Below are 18,444 nucleotides of genomic sequence, written 5' to 3'. Positions count from 1 at the left end.
AGAGAGGAAGGGAGAGAGATAGAGAGTTAGAAATATCGATGAGAGAGAAACATCGATCAGCCGCCTCCTGCACATCCCCCACCGGGGATGTGTCCGCAACCCAGGTACATGCCCTTGACCGGAATCGCACCTGGGACCTTTCAGTCCACAGGCCGACGCTCTATCCACTGAGCCAAACCGGTTTTGGCAATAAACCTTACTCTTGGTATGTCACACATTCACTATAAAATTTTCTTGTCATGATACATATAACATTAAAATAATGCTAAAATAATTAAGATTGATCTAAAAAAATTAAAATCCTAAGGGTTAAATTAGCAGTCACATTAAAATTGAAACTTCATTGAAGACTTTTTCCTTTTCTGTAGGAGAAATAGACTACCACTTAATCTTGACTAGCAGCCTTGAAAATTCCTTTATTTTCTTTTTTTAATATATATTTGTATTGATTTCAGAGAGGAAGGTAGAGAGAGATAGAAATATCAATGATGAGAAAGAATCATTGATCAGCTGCCACTTGCATGCCCCACATTGGGGAATCGAGCCTGCAACGTGGGCATGTGCCCTGATCTGAAATCAAACTGACCTCCTGGTTCTTTGGTCGACACTCAACCACTGAGACATGCCGGCCAGGCAAATTCCTTAATTTTCATGCTACGGACTTATTCTCCCAAAAATGAGGAGCAGAACATGAGTTCCCACCATGCAAAAAAAAAAAAAAATCAAAGCACCATGCAAAGGAAGGTGTACTTAAAACTCTTGGTGTTCATGAAGACTAAATGCAGAATGGCATAATTCCTGTCTTGCAGTGACAATGTTCCCCAGATTTTATTATCAGAAATTTCAAATTTTTCAGTTAGTAAAAAATATGATATAAAGAATAGGCTTAGTATTTCTTTGGGTGACAGTTGGCACACTGGACACTAATTCCAAATGGACACATACTCAAACTTTACATTTAATTTCTATTTCAAAGATGTCATATTTTAAAGGTTATTATCTAGTATATAAACTTTAATTTAAAGTGTTAAAGCCCATCTTTTATTTGTAGGGTAGGTCAAGGAATTAACTATAACAATTTAAATGATAATTTACTGATGATCTGATAATTTTTTATTCCCTAAATGGTATAAAAATTGTTTCATTGGTTTCATTATCAAGTAGATTGCTATCTATGGCAATAAAAAACAGAACACAACTACTTCCTGTCTTTCTCCCCATTTCTAGAAATATGTATATCTGATCAATGAAAATACATTAAAGAGAGAGAAAAAAGTTTCTGCAAAGGCAGGATCCAATTTTCACATATCAGGAATAACTCATATTCAAAATATCTTAGCTATAGACATAATTGTCAACAATATTATTATATAAGGTGTCCCAAAAAACTTAATGAAATAGTAAGTTTTAATATCCTTGGAAGTCCAAATGCTATAAACTTACTAAAAATGTCATTTAAATTTATAATTTGCTTAAATATATTTGAAACTTAATTTTGTGAATTTTGAGTAATAAATTTCTTTGTAACATATCATTTGAGCCATATGTTGGCTTCACAGAATTCTATGAGTGGCCGTGAATAAAGCAAATCTCTCCAGTGTGAGGGAACACTTTTTGTGTTTATGGATCAAAAGTGCCCTTTATCATCAATGTTCCCAGGACTTTCATTGCCAGTCATAGGTCCTCAGAGAATGGAAGTAAGGGCAACAGAAATAGAAACCTCACAACAGCCACCATCATCTAAAGCTTAGGTTGCTGCTTGGAGGAATAAATGGCTGAACAAGGGAAGAGAACTTTTGGTATATACCACACCTTCTCTTTCCTTTCTTATTTATTTGTATGAACCTGTTTTACAGCATCTTGCATAATCAGTCCATGACAATATTTTTTATAAATCACCTCACCCTGTCTGTATGTTTTTAGCTTGGCAAAAATCTTTCCTATCTTTTACCAAACTTGGTTACTTGGTTAGTAACTGAGTAAGCAAATCTATTTATAATGCCATGTGCCTATATTAAAACATACTTTACCATAAGTGATATGTAGTTTCTACTAATTATAGAGTTTCATCTACTAGTTATCTTGACAAGCTTTAGAGGTTTTCTCTTTTTGATCGTCTACATACCTGGAAAGGCACTCTGTACCAAAATTAGCACACTGAACTACCAAGGACAGACAGAGATGAGAGAGAAGAAAAGCTGTGGGGCTGAAAATAGCTGGAACAATCTAAAAGGCATTTGTTCCAAGGTTAGAACAGTGCTGATCAACGAGTCTAATAAACTAGAAAAATCTAACTTCCTGGTCAACTAGAAATACAAGTTATCTTCCACAAAACATGGAATAAGTGATCTGGAAAGAAGGAATCATTAATACTTATACCTTATAAGTGGCTTACACAATTCTTCCATTTAGAGGATACAAACCTTTTAAAGTGAATGCCCTTGTGGACTCTTAAAAAAAGATCCTGCCCTAGCCAGTTTGGCTCAGTGGATAGAGTGTCGGCCTGCGGACTGAGGGGTCCCAGGTTCGATTCCAGCCAAGGGCATATGCCCAGGTTGCGGGCTCGATCCCCAGTAGGGGGTGTCCAGGAGGCAGCCAATAAATGATTCTCTCTCATCATTGATGTTTCTATCTCTCTCCCTTCCTCTCTGAAATCAATAAAGATATATATTTTTAAAAAGGATATAATACAAAATGCAGGCAGACCAGCTACAGTGTACTGTTACCAAGCAATCCAGAAACTCTTACACCATCCAGCTATTGACACTCTCCCACACCATTAGCATCTACTGAGAGAGGCTAACTTAACAGGAGCTAGGAATGAAGGGGGAGGTGCCAACACACTTCCAAAAAGGTACTCATGACTTTCAAATGATCTGTTTTTCCACATTATCTACACCTCTGAGAGATTTCCCCTCTATGGAGCATGGATAAAAAGCTGAATTATGCCCTAGCTAGTTTGGCTCAGTGGACAGAGTGTCGGCCTGTGGACTGAAGGGTCCCAAGTTCGATTCCAGTCAAGGGCACATGCCTGGGTTGCAGGCTCGATCTCCGGTAGGTAGGGGATGTGCAGGAGGTAGCCGATCAATGATTCTCTCTCATCATTGATGTTTCTATCTTTCTCTCCCTCTCCTTTCTTCTCGAAAATCAATAGAAATATATATTTTTAAAAGCTGAATATATTTTAAATGATCCCAATATATTTTTGATGTGACTCTTTAAATATACCATACCCTAATATCCTTTTGATTTTATTTCATTTTTTACCATGAACTGAGATCAGACAAGTGTGCATTTTCCGGAGGCAGCATATTGGTAGTGCCTTGGAAGAGCCTCTTAGGCTGGCTTTCGGACTCCATTTCACCTAAAACAACAAAAGAGAATAGTACTGTAAAGCAATTTTATAGGCTTAGTGCTAAAATAGGATGATCTCTGATTAACCAAAGCTGAGCATACTTCTTGAAGATGTTACTTGAAAGATATTTTCCATGTGTTTAACTTAGATGAGATATACTTCCACATAACCTCAACCAAAAAGGCCACAGCCCTAAAGAAAACCTTCCCATTTATTATATGTATCATGCTACTAATATAGTCATGTTCTTTAATAGAAGAGTGGAACACTGATTGCATCAGGCAAAATGAATCAAGGCTAACCACAGCAGAAATAAAGTATCTCCAAATAGCTGAAACTCACAGCAAATAATAATTTATGCTAGATGATTAGTAAGGATTTGATGTGTTTTAATATCAGAACATTTCCTGATTTGAATTCAGGTTAAAAAGTATTCAGTCTGCCCCTGGCCAGTGTGGCTCACTTGGTTGGAGCATTGTCGAGTGCCCCAAAAGGTGGCAGGTTTGATTCCTGGTCAGAGCACATGCCTGGATTGTGGGTTCAGTCCCTGGTCAGGATTCCTGAGAGGTGGCCGATTGATGTTTCTCTCTCATATGGATATTTTTCTCTCCTTTCCTCTCTCTGAAATATCAATTTTAAAAAGTATTAATCTGATAGTGTATAAATCAAAGGTTGCTTTAGCCTACTTAGTGAAAATGAAGGTAAAAATAGAGTCACAGGCTGCATAATGTTTTGGTCAATGATGGCCTGCATATAAGATGGTGGTCCCATAAGATTGTAATGGAGCTGAAATATTTCTATCACCTTGTGATAGCCATCATAAGGTCATAGCACAACACATTCCTCACGTGTTTGTGGTGATGTTGGTATAAACAAACCTACTGCAGTGCCAGTCATAAAAGTACAGCACATAAAATTGTGTACCGTACATAATACTTGATAATGATAATAAATAACTATGTTACTGGCTTATGTATTTACTATACAATACTTGCTATTATTTTAGAGTGTATTCTTTGTATTTATTTAAAAAAGTTTGCTGGCACACTCTCCCTCCCAAAACCACGCCCATGCCTTTCCCTTTCCTCTCTTTTTCCCCTTTGGCATGCATCTCCTGCTCTAAGGAACCCCAAAGACTTGCAACCCGGCAAGCAATGGACAGCAGCAGCTTGTCCCAGGCTAACCCCCAGAACCTATCTCCAAGGCCCCCTTTTCTGACTTTCTAGAGAGCCAAATCAGCCCCGCCTAGCCTCTCCTGTTACTTCTTCGATCCTAAGCCCTTCCTTCTATCAGTGTTCCAGCTTTAATAAACATACTCTCAATAATTTTTTTAAAGTTTGCTATAAAACTTTATGTCATGTCATGCTGGTAAACATCTCACGTTTGCCCTGTGTCTTGATTGCATAATTTTCTCTTGTGCTTGATTTGATCTCATGCTGTTTTGTAGAGTAGCATGTAGTATAGACTTGTACAGTGGGAGCAATAGGCTATACCATATGGCCTAGATATGTAGTAGGTTATACCATATAGGTTTATGTAAGTGCACTCTATAATGTTCATACAATGATGAAATCAACTGACAAATTCTCAAAACATATCTCCACTGTTAAAGGATGCAAGACTGCATAAGTTTGAAAGCACATCTGTAAGTGAAAGCAATTATTAACCAATTCTCAAAATTGGTATTATACTGGCTATCTCAATCCTACAGATTTTCTCAGAACTGGTAGTAGAAAAACTTTGCATCAAAGGAACAGTGCTTAACATTTTGCCACCAGGAGTGCAAACACTAAACTCTAAATTAGACAGAAAAAGCCCTTTTCCAAGTAAGTTATGAAATAAAACATGCAAATACCTTGGTTTTGAAGTTCTTTATCTGGAAATGGAAGCTCCATTTGAGCTTTAAATGGAATATTAAAGAAACTTTAAGTCATGGGCCTATCTATACTCCAGTAGGAAAATTAATAACTGTGAACTTAAACCTTTACAAGATTCTTATGAGGGAAAAAAAGATCAAGTAAAAACAAATACAACATTCAATTTTTTCCCATTTATCACTTAATTTATATTATTTTTCCTCTGGAGCTATTCTGACTATTACTAAAATTGAAGAAAGGTTGTATTTTTATTTATTTTTCCATCCTTTAATATGCAATTTTTAAAAGCTGCCTTCTGGCTTTCAACACCTCATTAGCAAAACACTTTTTAGCAAAGAATTCCTCCATCTGCTGGTATATGTTGGAATAGCTTTGAAATTAACCAATTCCACCAATTTCCGGCAACAAATTTAAAATTAATGACAACAACAACAATAATAGCTTTACTTTCTGTGTGTTAATTTCATAAAATAGCTCTTGAGAAGTTTCTTAGGATTATAAATAATTCCTTAAAGAATTAAGAAAAAAACTATTGGTTTACAAAACAAAATTTATTCACTAATACAAATATTGTCAGTGTATCAGGATCTATTTTCCAGCACATACCATCTTTAATTTTAAGTAGCCTGAAATACAGAACTTTTTGAATCTGTGTATGATGCTATCACTGGAAATTTTTCACCGAAACCGGCAAGTATCCGTTTACCTACTATGAGGAGAGTTGATTTGTTTACTGGCCCTGAAGCTGATCTGCACAAAGAAACCACTTACTGAATTGCTTTTTAAAATTATTGCTAAAACTCTTGTTTAAAATGACATCCAACACTTGCAATCATGTGGTCATATCCCCAAGAATAATGACTGAAACTGTGTTAAATTTCTTAGCCTTTTTTTTAATAGACTCCATCAGGTGCCCATAAGCATCTAAAACTAGCATTGAGTAAGATCATTTTAGTTTAGTGCTTTGTGATTCAAAATAAGGTAATTAAGAGAGCACCCCAATTATAGCAAAAATCCTATAGACTTGAATATGAGGCAATTCTCTCTGCCAAGGTGTAATTTAGTGGTGGCTTATATTTGAGAATACAGCTTGTTTATAGACCTATTTACTATGACATAGCATATATTTCTGCAACATATCAATTTGCATCTCTTTTCTATTCAGATCACCAAGAGGCAAAATTTTGGAATATATATTGATAATATGAATATATGAATAAGACTCAGTTATGAAGTATAAAAAAGATGGGCAGTATCAAATAACTAATTTACAAAATTTAGAATTACTAAAGCATACATGGGGAAGAATAATGCATATTTCTTTAGGGAAAAGGAGTCCTGTCTTGAAACTAATTTTAGGCAGAAATTCTAATCTGTAGTTCAAGTTCAACTAGGTTTAATATCAGAAATGTGATGCTTACCTTTTCTTTTAAGAGGACCAAGAGCACTGGGTCGAATGCATTTGACTGGGCTCTGACTCCTCCTGCTTCAAAGAACAAACACAATGATGTGAAGTACTTCTAAGATGCAAGAACAATTACAACCCACCAAATAAGTCAATAAAATTAGCATTCATATAGGAAGAAGTATAAAATGCCTGTGTTCTAAGTTGAGTAAATGAAATGCTAATATATGATCTGACCTGGCATATGACAATCTGGAATAACATGGTGTTTTAAGCTATATTTTAATCATTCTATAACACCAAATACCCACAGCAGTTTCTTTAAAAATATAATAAACCTTATTTAAAAAGTTATTTGTGTCCAGCCAGCATGGCTCAGGAGGTCAGTTTGATTCCAGGTCAGGGCATATGCTCGGGATGTGGGCTCGACCCCAGTGTGGGATATGCAGGAAGCAGCTAACCAATGATTCTCATCATTGATGTTTCTCTCTTCCTCTTCCTTCCTCTCTGAAATAAATCAAAATATACATTTTAAAAAAGTTATTTGGGCCCTGGTCAGGTGGCTCAGTTAGTTGGAGGGTCAGTTTGATTCCAGGTCAGGGTATATGCCCGATATGCGTGCTCGATCCCATGTGGGGCATGCAGAAGGCAGCTGATCAATGATTCTCATCACTGATGTTTTTCTCTCTCCCTCTCCCTTCCTCTCTCTGAAATCAATAAAAATATTTTTAAAAATATATCTGCTGGTGAGGATTTTTTTAAAAGTTGCCTCATTGGTGTGCTCAATGGTTAGAGCATAGGCTCATGCCCCAAAGGGTTGCAGGTTCGATTCCAGGTCAAGGGCACATACCTGGGTTGCAGGTTAGACCCCAGGCTCCGGTTGGGTATATGTGAGAGGCAACCAATTGATGTGTCTTTTTCTTTTTAAAAATATGTGTTTATTGATTTCAGAGAAGAAGGGTGAGGGAGAGAGACAGAAACATCAATGATGAGAGAGAATCATTGATAGGCTGCCTGCTGTATGCCCCCTACTGGGGATTGAGGCCACAACCTGGGCATGTGCCCTGACTGGGAATTGAATCAAGACCTCCTGGTTCATAGGTAAACCAACCACTTAGCCACACCAACCAGGCTGATATGTCTTCAGCCCCTCAAACTGTGAGGGCCAATTCTAAATTTTCTCTATCTCTACCTCTACCTCTACCTCTACCTCTACCTCTACCTCTACCTCTGTCTCTATATCTCTATCATCTCTATCTCTATCTCTATCTATTTCTATCTCTCTATCTCCCCCCAACCTTGCCTCTCCCTTCCATTCTCTCTAAGAATCAATAGAAAAAAATATCCTTGGGTAAGGATTAACACACACACACACACAATGTTATTTGTATTTGACTGGTCTATAATCTTAAACTTTTTCCTTATAAAAGACGTATCATCAAGGGCGCACATGTATGTCATCTGAATATAAATTGGCATTGTCTCAAAATTGCATGTGGTAAAATGTTGATGGTAGAATATAGGTAATAGATACATGGATGTTCACCGCACAATTCTTTCAATTTTGCTTTCTGTTTGAAAATTTCCATAATAAAATGTCAGGAGGGAGGAAATTCTTCAGCGAAACAATTTCAGTAAGTAGCATTTCACTCACATATAAAAAGCAGGTTTACCTACCTGGATAAGTGTCTCGGACTAGGAGTGGGACTTGGTGGTAGCCCACTGCTGCTCGACATTTGTAAGGAAGGTGAAAAACATTGCTAGAAAAGCATATTTAATATTAAAATAGTTAGTTCTAATGCTCGTTTTCAAAAGATTCTTCTCAAAATGACAGAAACAATATCCTTAGAATTATTTAGTTATCTATGTATCTCTCTCACATATGAATGAGAATATATATAAATATATAATAATTTTTCCCCAAATTATTATCACAGATTTTGATTTTTCTTCCAGCCATTGGATTCTCTAAAAGTGAAGCAATTTTTTAAAAAAATATATTTTTATTGATTTCAGAGAAGAAGGGAGAGGGAGAGATAGAAACATCAATAATGAGAGAGAATTATTGATCAGCTGCCTCCTGCATGCTCCCTACTGGGGCTTGAGCCCAAAACCCAGGCATGTGCCCTTGACCATAATCGAAACTGGAACCCTTCAGTCCACAGGCCTATGCTCTATCCACTGAGCCAAACCGGGGAGGGCTAAAAGTGAAGCAATTTGATATCTCTCTATCTCTGTCACATGTCTCTGTGCCTCCCTCTGTTTCTGTTTCCTCCCCCTTATATCTCTGTTCCTCTTGTCTCTATCTTCCTGTCTTTATATATGCCTCTCTCCCCCAGGGCTCTATCTTGCTCTCTGTGTCCCTGTCTCCCCTTATCTCTCTCATTATCTCTTCTGCTGTGTTTCCATCCCATCTCGGTCTCTCTCCAAGTCTCCATCTTCCTCTCTGGCCCTCATGTCTCCTCATTGGTCTCCCTGCACACCTGCCCCTACCAGATTGCTCAGGCTCCAGGGCCTAGATGGAAAGACTTGATACCACAGTGCCTGCAAGCACAGGATCATGGCTGCTTCTGGGACTTCTCATCACTCCCAGACCCTGGGCCTGCCTGCCCAGCAGCCGTCAGTTATCTGCCCAGCCTGCTGGGGATTCCCACTCATCCCTATGGGGCTCTAAGCAACCAGGTATTGGAACAAACTCCTCTCTGGTGCAGACACTGTGTTACCACTGAGTGAGGATTTCCTGCCACTGAAGGCTTGGTGGGGCCATCCCCTGCTTTCCTAAGGCACTTGGGCAAGGAGAAACTGAGGCACCTCTGTCTGGTCGCTTCTACTTTCTCCCCAAGGGGGTGTCATTCTTGACATCTGACTGAAAGCCCTCTTGCTGCAGCTTCATCTGCCCTCCATCTCTGTCACTCAGCTTCTTCCTAGAGCAAAGACTCCAGTTGGACAGAAATTGTTGGGCACACTGCTCCCCAGGGAAGGCACTAAGGAGGTGACCCCTGGGGGATGGGCACTGACCACAGCCATGTCCGGGGTGAGGGAGAGGAGGTTGAGGTTCAGGGGAGCCAGGAGAGGTTAGGGGCTGCCACCACCTGGGTCCTGGCAGCAGAAAGAAATAAAAAGGGCGGTGATGTGTGTGTGTGTGTGTGTGTGTGTGTGTGTGTGTGTGTGTTTTAGAGAGTAAACAGCTCAGTGTGTGAAAGTGTGAAAGAGAGTTAATATCTTGTCCATGAGCCTACCTTTCCAAGTCCTCTGGTGGGTGATGGTGCTGGAGAAACTGGAGTGAAGTCAATCCTTTTAGGAGAATATAATTTCTCTGGCTTGTCAAAATCACTATCACTCTGTAAATATAAAGTGTTATTTCCTTATAATACACAATTCAGCACATCACAGCTCTTCTTTACTACTTAAACATGCCTATATTTTTAGAGTACAAATATACAGGCTCTAGAATGTTGCAATATAACATTCTGGTAGAAAAGCAGAGATCAAAAATGACTATGAGTATATGAAAAAATTAATAAAGCCAATGAACAATACAAAGATTTCTGTAAATTAAAAACACACAAGCAAATGTGAAAACTTTACCAGGCTCAAGCTCTCATCCCATGACTGGCTTATCTGCATTGCCGCTTGCACTTCCCTAAAACAAACAAAAATGAAAGGCCATCAGTGCTCAAAAACAAGACGTGCACAAGGCTGTGTCCTATTCTTGTGAAGCACTAACCTTTCATGGGCAGTTTCTCTGTTCATGATATCCGTGCCTTCCTCCTGCAAAGTCAAACATGTGCTGAAAACATAATATTTACCCACACAGTTCTTTATTTCAAAGAAAAGAAAAAAGACTTTTCTATCTTATTTGACATAATCACAGTACAGCAGAAATAACATTCTAAGACTGTCACTCAAACCACATCTGTATTTTATCTGAACCCGCAGGAGATTTTTAATCTGTCTACAACAAAACAGTCACAGCCTACTGCATTTTTGATATCTACATCTTCAAAATGAAAATAAAATCAAACTGTACAATTCATAAAATTGTAGATCTGCACTAGAAAGTAAAATTTACCTTTTTGATTTGATGCAGTCTGCTACTAGAAATCCCATTAGATGAGGATGACAGCAACTGGAAAGAAAAGTAAACATTTACTATTTCCTGAATCACAAAGCAGCAATCTGCTGTCAGTACCAGTGTATGACCTCTTCCTAGATAATTTTTCATATTCTTCTTAGAAATCTAGCTCTTTAAATTACTGAACATTAATGCACTAGAGGCAGTACATTCAGTCTTTAGAAAGTACACCAGGTGTCCAACCTCAAGGCACCATCTGTCGCTAGACAGGCACTGACTTTAACGCTTTTCCCAAATGAATGCAGAGCTGTGTACATTTATATATACAAAAAAAGACTCCAGGCCTTGGAAATATCCATTACCCCACTAATCTAAAATAAAGAACTATATAAGAAGGGAACGGCCGAAACCGGTTTGGCTCAGTGGATAGAGCGTCGGCCTGCGGACTGAAAGGTCCCAGGTTCGATTCCGGTCAAGGGCATGTACCTGGGTTGCGGGCACATCCCCAGTAGGAGATGTGCAGGAGGCAGCTGATCGATGTCTCTCTCTCATCGATGTTTCTAACTCTCTATCTCTCTCCCTTCCTCTCTGTAAAAAATCAATAAAATATTAAAAAAAAGAAGGGAACGAAAAAACTGATTTTATTCATTTTTATTAACACTTTGCCAATGGACAAAGACACACTAAGAAGCCTAGTATAATATTGTGACTATGATTTAAGTTTATCAAAAACACTTTAAAACTGCAAGATTTTGTTTTCATGACCTAAATCAATTCTAAAATTTGATCACTAATACTATCACCACAAACCTTAGTAGATAAGAAAAATCAATGTGGAAGGCAAAGTATATTTTTAAAATAACTGCTGCTTTCCCTTGGATCACCATTTTTTAATAACACAAAGATAAAATTATTTTTTGGGGGGTAAATTATGTTCCTTCAAAATAATCACAATCTGATTACAAAATGTAAGATAAAATTCATATAAACAAACCTTAGGGTTCTAGTAGCCATAATATAAATAACTACTATTTATCCCCTAGTGAAATGAAAATGAAATTATAATACTATAAAAGCAAATAAGACAATTATCCTGTTACAAGGAGCCCTATCCTATTCAAACTTTTTTTGAATATTAATGTAGTGAGGATTATAAAATGATGATGAACTGATTTAAGCAAAAGGTAATTCAGGTAAAATTTTTTATGCCCAGCCAGTATTGCTCAGTGGTTGAGCATCAACCTATGAACCAGGAGGTCATGGTTTGATTCCCAGTCAGGGCACATGCCTGGGTTCTGGGCTCATCCCCAGTGTGGGCATGCTGGAGGCAGCCTATCAATAATTCTCTTTAATCACTGATGTTTATCTCTCTCTCTTCCTCTCCCTTCCTCTCTGAAATCAATTAAAATAAATAAATAAATAAATAAATAAAGTAAGTAAGTAAGTAAGTTATCCACTAAAATATGATTTTACCTCAAAATATATCTCATTACCCACCCTTTTCTTTAACTTTTTCCTCTTCTAGGCTTTGTAAACAAAAAAACTTTACCAGTAAAATTATTTTAAAAAGTACTTTTGCCATTATGAAAGCAATAAATGTTTACTGGTGAACTCTTAATAAGGTCATTTGAAAAACACTAAGCTTCTAGGCAAGTAAATAAGACAAGAAAGACTCTAATAGGAGAGCATGAATATGTCCATCAGACAACAAAAGAAACCCTAAAGGCAGTGAAATAATCAGGGCAGCCAAAATGAGGGTTGCCAAACCTGATTGTGGAGAAAGTCAGAAATTTAGATGCTGAACTTATATGATGTACAACTTGTAAATTCAACACAGAACTGAGAAGTAGACCTGCAAGAGGGGCAGAGGAGCAAAGCCATGTCTAGTCCCAGAAATAAGTGAAGTATAAAATGAGAAAAAAGCCAAGAACTTCAAGGAGGTACTGGTTAATGATGTTAAGTCAAGCAAAGAGCTCAAGTGGGATAAAAGGCCCCTGACTTTGGCAATCAAGTGGGCATTGGTGACTTTTGCAAGAACAGATATTTCATGGAGTTGTGGTCGGAATGATGAGATTACAAACTGGCCCAATAGTTAACAAGAAATTAGGAGACAAGGTATTGGAGGCAGTGAAGTGTAGATTAAGCTTTGAAAAAGCTCCCGGAGGAGAAGGAAAAAAAAGGGGAAGGAGAAAATAGATAACAGTTTGTTTTTCAGATATTAGAGGTGTGAGTCAGGAGAAGAAGGTGGAACAAAAGGGCCAGTGACAAAGAGACTGAACACACAAGACAGAGAGAAGATGACAGACCAAGCAAAGCGACAGGAGAGTCATAAAGTATACGAACCATTAGGAGAAAACACTGCATGTGAAGGTAAAGACGTTTTAAGGAGAAGAAGGCTGACATGAATACAAGATAGGTGTCTGCCTTCTCTGTGAAGTGAAAAGCATCATCTGCTTAAAGTGAAAGGTAGTGAGATAGGAAGCTTGTAGTTCTAAAAAAAAAAGATTTAGAATATTGCTTTGGAAAAAGAGCACCTTGAACCCAACATGCCCAGAAAGAATTTATCTTCTGTTCCTTCAAATGACCAATTCCGCTCATTTTCCCTACTTGTAATAAAGGCAACACTTTCCCCTTGGTCATCGAGAAATAAAACTGCAGTGACTTTTGAGTCCTCCTTCTCCCTACCTTTATATCTAATCAGTTGTTAGATCATGAATATCCATCCCGGCTGGTGTGGCTCCATGGGTGAGCATCGACCCATGAACCAGGGAGGCCACTGTTCGATTCCCAGTCAGGGCACATGCCCAGGTTCTGGGCTCTATCTCCAGTGTAGGGTGTGTAGGAGGCAGCCAGTCAGTGATTCTCTCTCATCACTGATGTTTCTATCTCTCTCTCCTCTCCCTTCCTCTCTCTGAAATCAATGACACATAAAAGTTTTAAAATTATGAAGATTCTACTTCTGCCTGTCTCCTTCATTAGTCCCCTTCTTTCCATTTCATTCATCAACACCTTACTTTTTGCAAGTACATAGATAAGTGTATTAAGATTTATTGAGTACATTGTGATATAATGTATATGGTGTGGTTAATATTATGATAGAAGTACCCAAAGGATGCTGTGGAAGACTTCCCACACCAGATAGCTAGAAAGGAGAAGGGGATGGGATGAAGGGTAGTGTAAGGGTCAACAAAGAGCAGTGAAACAACAAAACCCCTTCAGCAAACTAAGTATTTTAGTGCAGCCAGAGCCTAGGGTGGGTATTTGTCAGAGAACAGTGAGAACTGAGCCTAGATAGAGCTGATAAGAATCCTCATATCTTAGAAAAGAGAAAAGTGAAGTGTAGAGAGGCAAATTCATTTTCCCTTCTTTGCTATGCTATTGATGCAGGAACGTTTTTCATATATACAGCAAAAATACGTACTTATATTTTCCAGTATCCTCGGGGAAGGTGGTGAGGAGAATCAAACCTCCAGATAGCTAACATTTTCCCCTTTAACTATTTTTAGTCACTTCAGCTGGAAATCTTTCCTAAAAGTGTGATATTTTCCCCCTTGTTAAACAGATTATACCATGCAGAATGGCACAGGAAGATCTCTATTCTAATCCCAGCTCTGCCACTTATTAATTGTGTGATTCTGAGCAAGTCACTTATATCGGCTGAGTCTTAGCTGCTGCCTCTTTTAATTGGGAAAAACATTTTCTACCCTGCCTACTTCACTGGGGTTGCTATGAGATTAAATGTGTGAAAGTACTTTGTAACATGTAAAATGTCATACAAGAGTAGGTATTACTATAATTTAAGAAAAGGTGGAAGACCCAGGTATCCTTAAGAACATATTATTTTACGGTTCTATGCCATTAACACTTCAGGATCCATTACCAGGTTCTTAGCTCTTATACTCAGCCATATACTTTTTTTTTTTTTTAAAGAAAACCTCTGTCTGCTTTTTAGTTTTCCCCTCTCTTCCTTTGCTAGCAGCTGTCAGTATACCTTTAACACAAATGTACCTCTTCTGATTTGCTGCTTCTCACACACTACTGGGTTGGAAGCTTATTATAATTGTGCATAAATTTTAGATGATTCAGAGGTCAGAGAGGCTCTCCTATAAATAAACTGATGAACATTTGTGCACAGACTATGGAAATCTAGTTCAGCCGTTTAGAGGTCTGTTTGCTTACATCTCAGATGTCTTCCAGAGCACTGCAGCTACAGCATAAGTGGGCTCCACATGTGAAGTGCTGCTATATAAAAACCTCATCATAATTTTTCCCAACACAACCAACTAATAAGGTGATCCCCAACAGCTCTGCCAATATAGAACAGTCACGATCAGCAACTCTACTGAGAATACAAATACACGCATTTTAAAGGAGTCTTTCTTTGGATAAACAGCATTCACCAACAAAAATAAACACTCTGCCACCATTTTTGTGATTTTTGAATCTTAAGACAAATTAAGACCACAGCTCTCAGTTATAATTAGAAGTTAATCCTGACTTACCTCACAATCATGATGCAAGTAGTGGCACAAAACAAAGAGCAATGCTTAAAAATACAAAGTTCCACAGCCAAGAAATATTTCTAACCAGGTCTTCTCTTGTGCACTGAAAGCTGAAATTGGCCACAGCATTAAGCAGCAAACAAGATAGGTAAGAAAATTTTTCTTTTGTAAATAATTGTGCATAGCACATAATTTAAAGAAAGAACTACATTTGAAAGTGTTTCCCGCAACCAAAACCACTAAGGATACTTACTTCTATACTCACCAGCCTGTGACTGCTCATAATCGTTGTACTATTCCACCGAGTTCTAAATGCGTAAGGCTGAAAACCCTGTGAAAGGTCACTAAAAAATAAAAATGAAATTATTAATGTCTTCTTATTTAAGATATCCTTCAACTATATCTGATGCCAATTCTGTAATTAACAATGAAATCTTCAGTGGCTCCTCATATCACACAATGAATAAACTCCTCACCGTCCTCTTCAGAGCTTCCTGAGTGGTGTGCTGGTGATTACAGGTTGGCGGAGATACTGATCTCCTAGGGGCCTTGGGGGCAGCTAGGGGAGGTATGGGGCGGAGCTCCAGACTGGTTGCCTCCAGCTGCTTCTGCTCAGAACTCACCGCCCCCTCAAACCGGTTACCACCAGATTCAAACTAGCAGCCTCATCTGTTTATCCTAGAGGACAATCAGTACTGCTTTCTGTGTGTGCCATGACATGACAAGAACGGGGGAAGCTGTGTTCTACCATGTGAGCCCAATCAGCAACTCCCGTTATTGCCCTAAACACATGTTCTACTTTTGAACCACACTGTCCAACTAAATAATCACACCTGGAGTTTTGCTCATGTTGCCCCTTCTGAGTCGAATGCCCTCCTTCCCACTACCATCTGTCAAAATCCTTCCTTTCCTTCAACACCCATTTCAAATGCCATGCTCTCCATGAAGCCTATTTATTCTACAAATCTAATGCAATCTTTCCCTCCTTTGAACCTAGAGAGCACAATGGAAAAATAGATGCTTCCTCAGACACCAACTTTACCTTTTATAAATGAAAACTATGCACGTGTTTTAAATCCTTGGTGGAGGTGTTTTGGTCATCTTTGTACACTATCCTGCAGTGCCCAGCAGAGTGCCATGCCATTGTTAAGAGGTCAAGAAGGATTTTCAGGACTGGGGCTATAGATATCACCCAATCCAGCTCTCCTACGTTTTAAGTGAGAAAACAGAGATTCAAAACGGCTAAGTGACTCATTCATAATCATAGCCAGTCAGGGAGAAAATTGGGACTAGGCCTGGTCTCCTCACTCACTCTTCTGTCATTACGCTACCTTTCAAGTAATTACTTAAATCATGATTCAAAAAACAGTATGTTATTTCTATAGTAGACTAAATTCAGGTCAACAGGATTACTCTGGTCCCTAGCAATTGCTTGCCTACTAGATTTTAAAAGACAACCAAAAAAGACCACTTTATTCCTATAGTAGCAAAAATAAATGTAAAACCGAGGACAGCATTAGAAAAGGGTCACTCTATCACCTGCAGTTTCAAAATTTAATAAAAGAAAAAAGTAAACCCATCCCCCCCCCAAAAAAATGAGGATATTGTGATCAGTTTGATAAACATTAATCTTTGCCTTCCCTGCACTTGATTAACGTTTTTGGTTAACTCTACCCCTATCCCCTTTTCTGTACTAATTCCATTTCCACGGGGTCTCAAAAATTGGCTCTCTACCTAAAATGAACTGTCTACTTATAAAAGTGAAATGTAATAGGTTCAGGAGGTCTGCCAACCTAACCTTCACTATCACAATATTCTACCTTAAAATAGACCCACTGATGACTTATTCACATGAAAACACAAGACCCTACTACTAAAATTCAAGGGTGGACTCTTTCCATTGTTTTCTATAACCCGTGTTTTCTCTAACCTAGGCTACATGCTATCCCTTCTTTTTATTCACTGGAATGCATTTCAGGCAGTTTTAGAATCTGAAAACATTATGACAAATCTGAATCACTTAATATGACATGAACACATGATTTAATTTCAAGTTATTAGATAAACTGTGATTTATTAAAGTAAACTACTGTTAATACCAGGGTTCCTAAACTAAGCTTAGAAATAGCAGCTCTTAGAGACAGGTGTCAAATTGCAAGTCTGGTTCCAGGGGCTTCAGTCTGACATTCAGTGGTGTAAATTAGGCAGGGCAGGCAACCTGTTAGAAGAGCCAGAAGCTTCTTGTCGTTACTTTTACAGCGAACTAACAGCCTCAGGTAGAGAGGGCCCGTTGTTCCCACACTGCCCAGAGTTTGGAGTCCCGTTGTTCCCACGCTGCCCAGAGTTTGGGGTTAAACTTTCGTTCCACCACGGGACCCCACTGTCAAGCAAACAAATCATGACCCCCTCAGTTTGGAGTGTCCCAAGGAGCTCTAACTCTCACTTTAGGGAAGGAAAACTGCTTGCAGGGGCTCCAGGAGCCCCTGAACCCTGTAGTCCATCCTCCCTAACCCTGCTCACCTGAGCCCCTGAATCAGGGGAGCGCTGCTGGATCTCCTCAGGGTGCCCCCATTAGATGTGCCACGCTCAAAGTCCAGCTCCATTTTCTCCTGGGCCATGTCGGAGACTTGCAGCCAGGCACAGCGAACAGTGCTCAGCTCCTGGTGCTTAGCTATGGACTCACGGCAGGACTGAGCTGCTGGGGACTGGCAGCTAGGGGCGGGGGCTAAGGGGCGGAGAAAAGCAGGAGGGAAGGAGGATGAGGATGAGGAGGGATGATATCAAAGGAGGGAAGGAGAGTGGAAAGGTAATGGAGCGTGACAGAATAAAGGAAGAAAGAAGAAAAAGGGGTGAAAGGAGGTTGGAAAAGAGCAAACGGGAGGGGAAAGGACAGATTGAAAACAGTGTAAAAGGCGGAGGAAAGAAGGAATTGAAAGATTGGGCGGAGAGGGAGGGAAGGGTCGAAAGGAGGGAAGAGGAGCAGGCGGGGGGCGGGGAGAAGGACAATGTATGGGGGAGAAGGAAGGAGAGGAAAGAGGACAGGGGAGAAGAGTAGGAGGGAGTGGAAACTAGGCAGCAGCGGAACTCATGCTATCTTTTAGCCAAGGACCTCAAGCGGGGGCCGGGCTATAGACCCTGCAGCTGCCCGGGCGGCGCTATCACCGAGGAGCTGACAGTTGGGCAGGACCCAGTTGGGCGGCCTTGGCGGCTCCAGTTCCCCATGCTTAGGG

The 18,444-nt window shown here is 39.2% G+C and overlaps 1 protein-coding gene across 11 annotated transcripts in view; it reads right to left on the bottom strand.

Annotated features, from left to right (window-relative positions):
* FAM122B (family with sequence similarity 122B) overlaps nt 1-18,192 on the bottom strand; it is a 27,775-nt gene extending 9,583 nt beyond the window's left edge. For 2 of the 11 annotated variants that reach the window (XM_006765363.2, XM_015565071.1), the window contains exons 1-10: nt 17,735-18,192; nt 15,468-15,558; nt 10,710-10,766; nt 10,365-10,408; nt 10,226-10,280; nt 9,877-9,978; nt 8,315-8,397; nt 6,654-6,718; nt 5,211-5,255; nt 3,268-3,364 (exon numbers count right to left, since the gene is read on the bottom strand). In XM_006765363.2, the coding sequence (XP_006765426.1) occupies nt 3,268-3,364; nt 5,211-5,255; nt 6,654-6,718; nt 8,315-8,397; nt 9,877-9,978; nt 10,226-10,280; nt 10,365-10,408; nt 10,710-10,766; nt 15,468-15,558; nt 17,735-17,832 (737 nt within the window). In that variant the 5' untranslated portion in view covers nt 17,833-18,192. Of the gene's footprint in view, nt 1-3,233; nt 3,365-5,210; nt 5,256-6,653; nt 6,719-8,314; nt 8,398-9,876; nt 9,979-10,225; nt 10,281-10,364; nt 10,409-10,709; nt 10,767-15,467; nt 15,559-15,690; nt 15,756-17,734 lie in introns of those variants that run through there. The other 9 variants (XM_006765366.2, XM_015565074.1, XM_015565078.1 and 6 more) reach the window with 7 other exon arrangements.
* Between the last annotated feature and the right edge of the window lie 252 nt (nt 18,193-18,444).

This window comes from Myotis davidii, unplaced genomic scaffold (genome assembly GCF_000327345.1).
Source record: "Myotis davidii unplaced genomic scaffold, ASM32734v1 scaffold760, whole genome shotgun sequence".
NCBI lineage: Eukaryota > Metazoa > Chordata > Mammalia > Chiroptera > Vespertilionidae > Myotis > Myotis davidii.
Note: the sequence above shows the minus strand (reverse complement) of the source record. Positions and strands in the feature narration are given on the sequence as shown.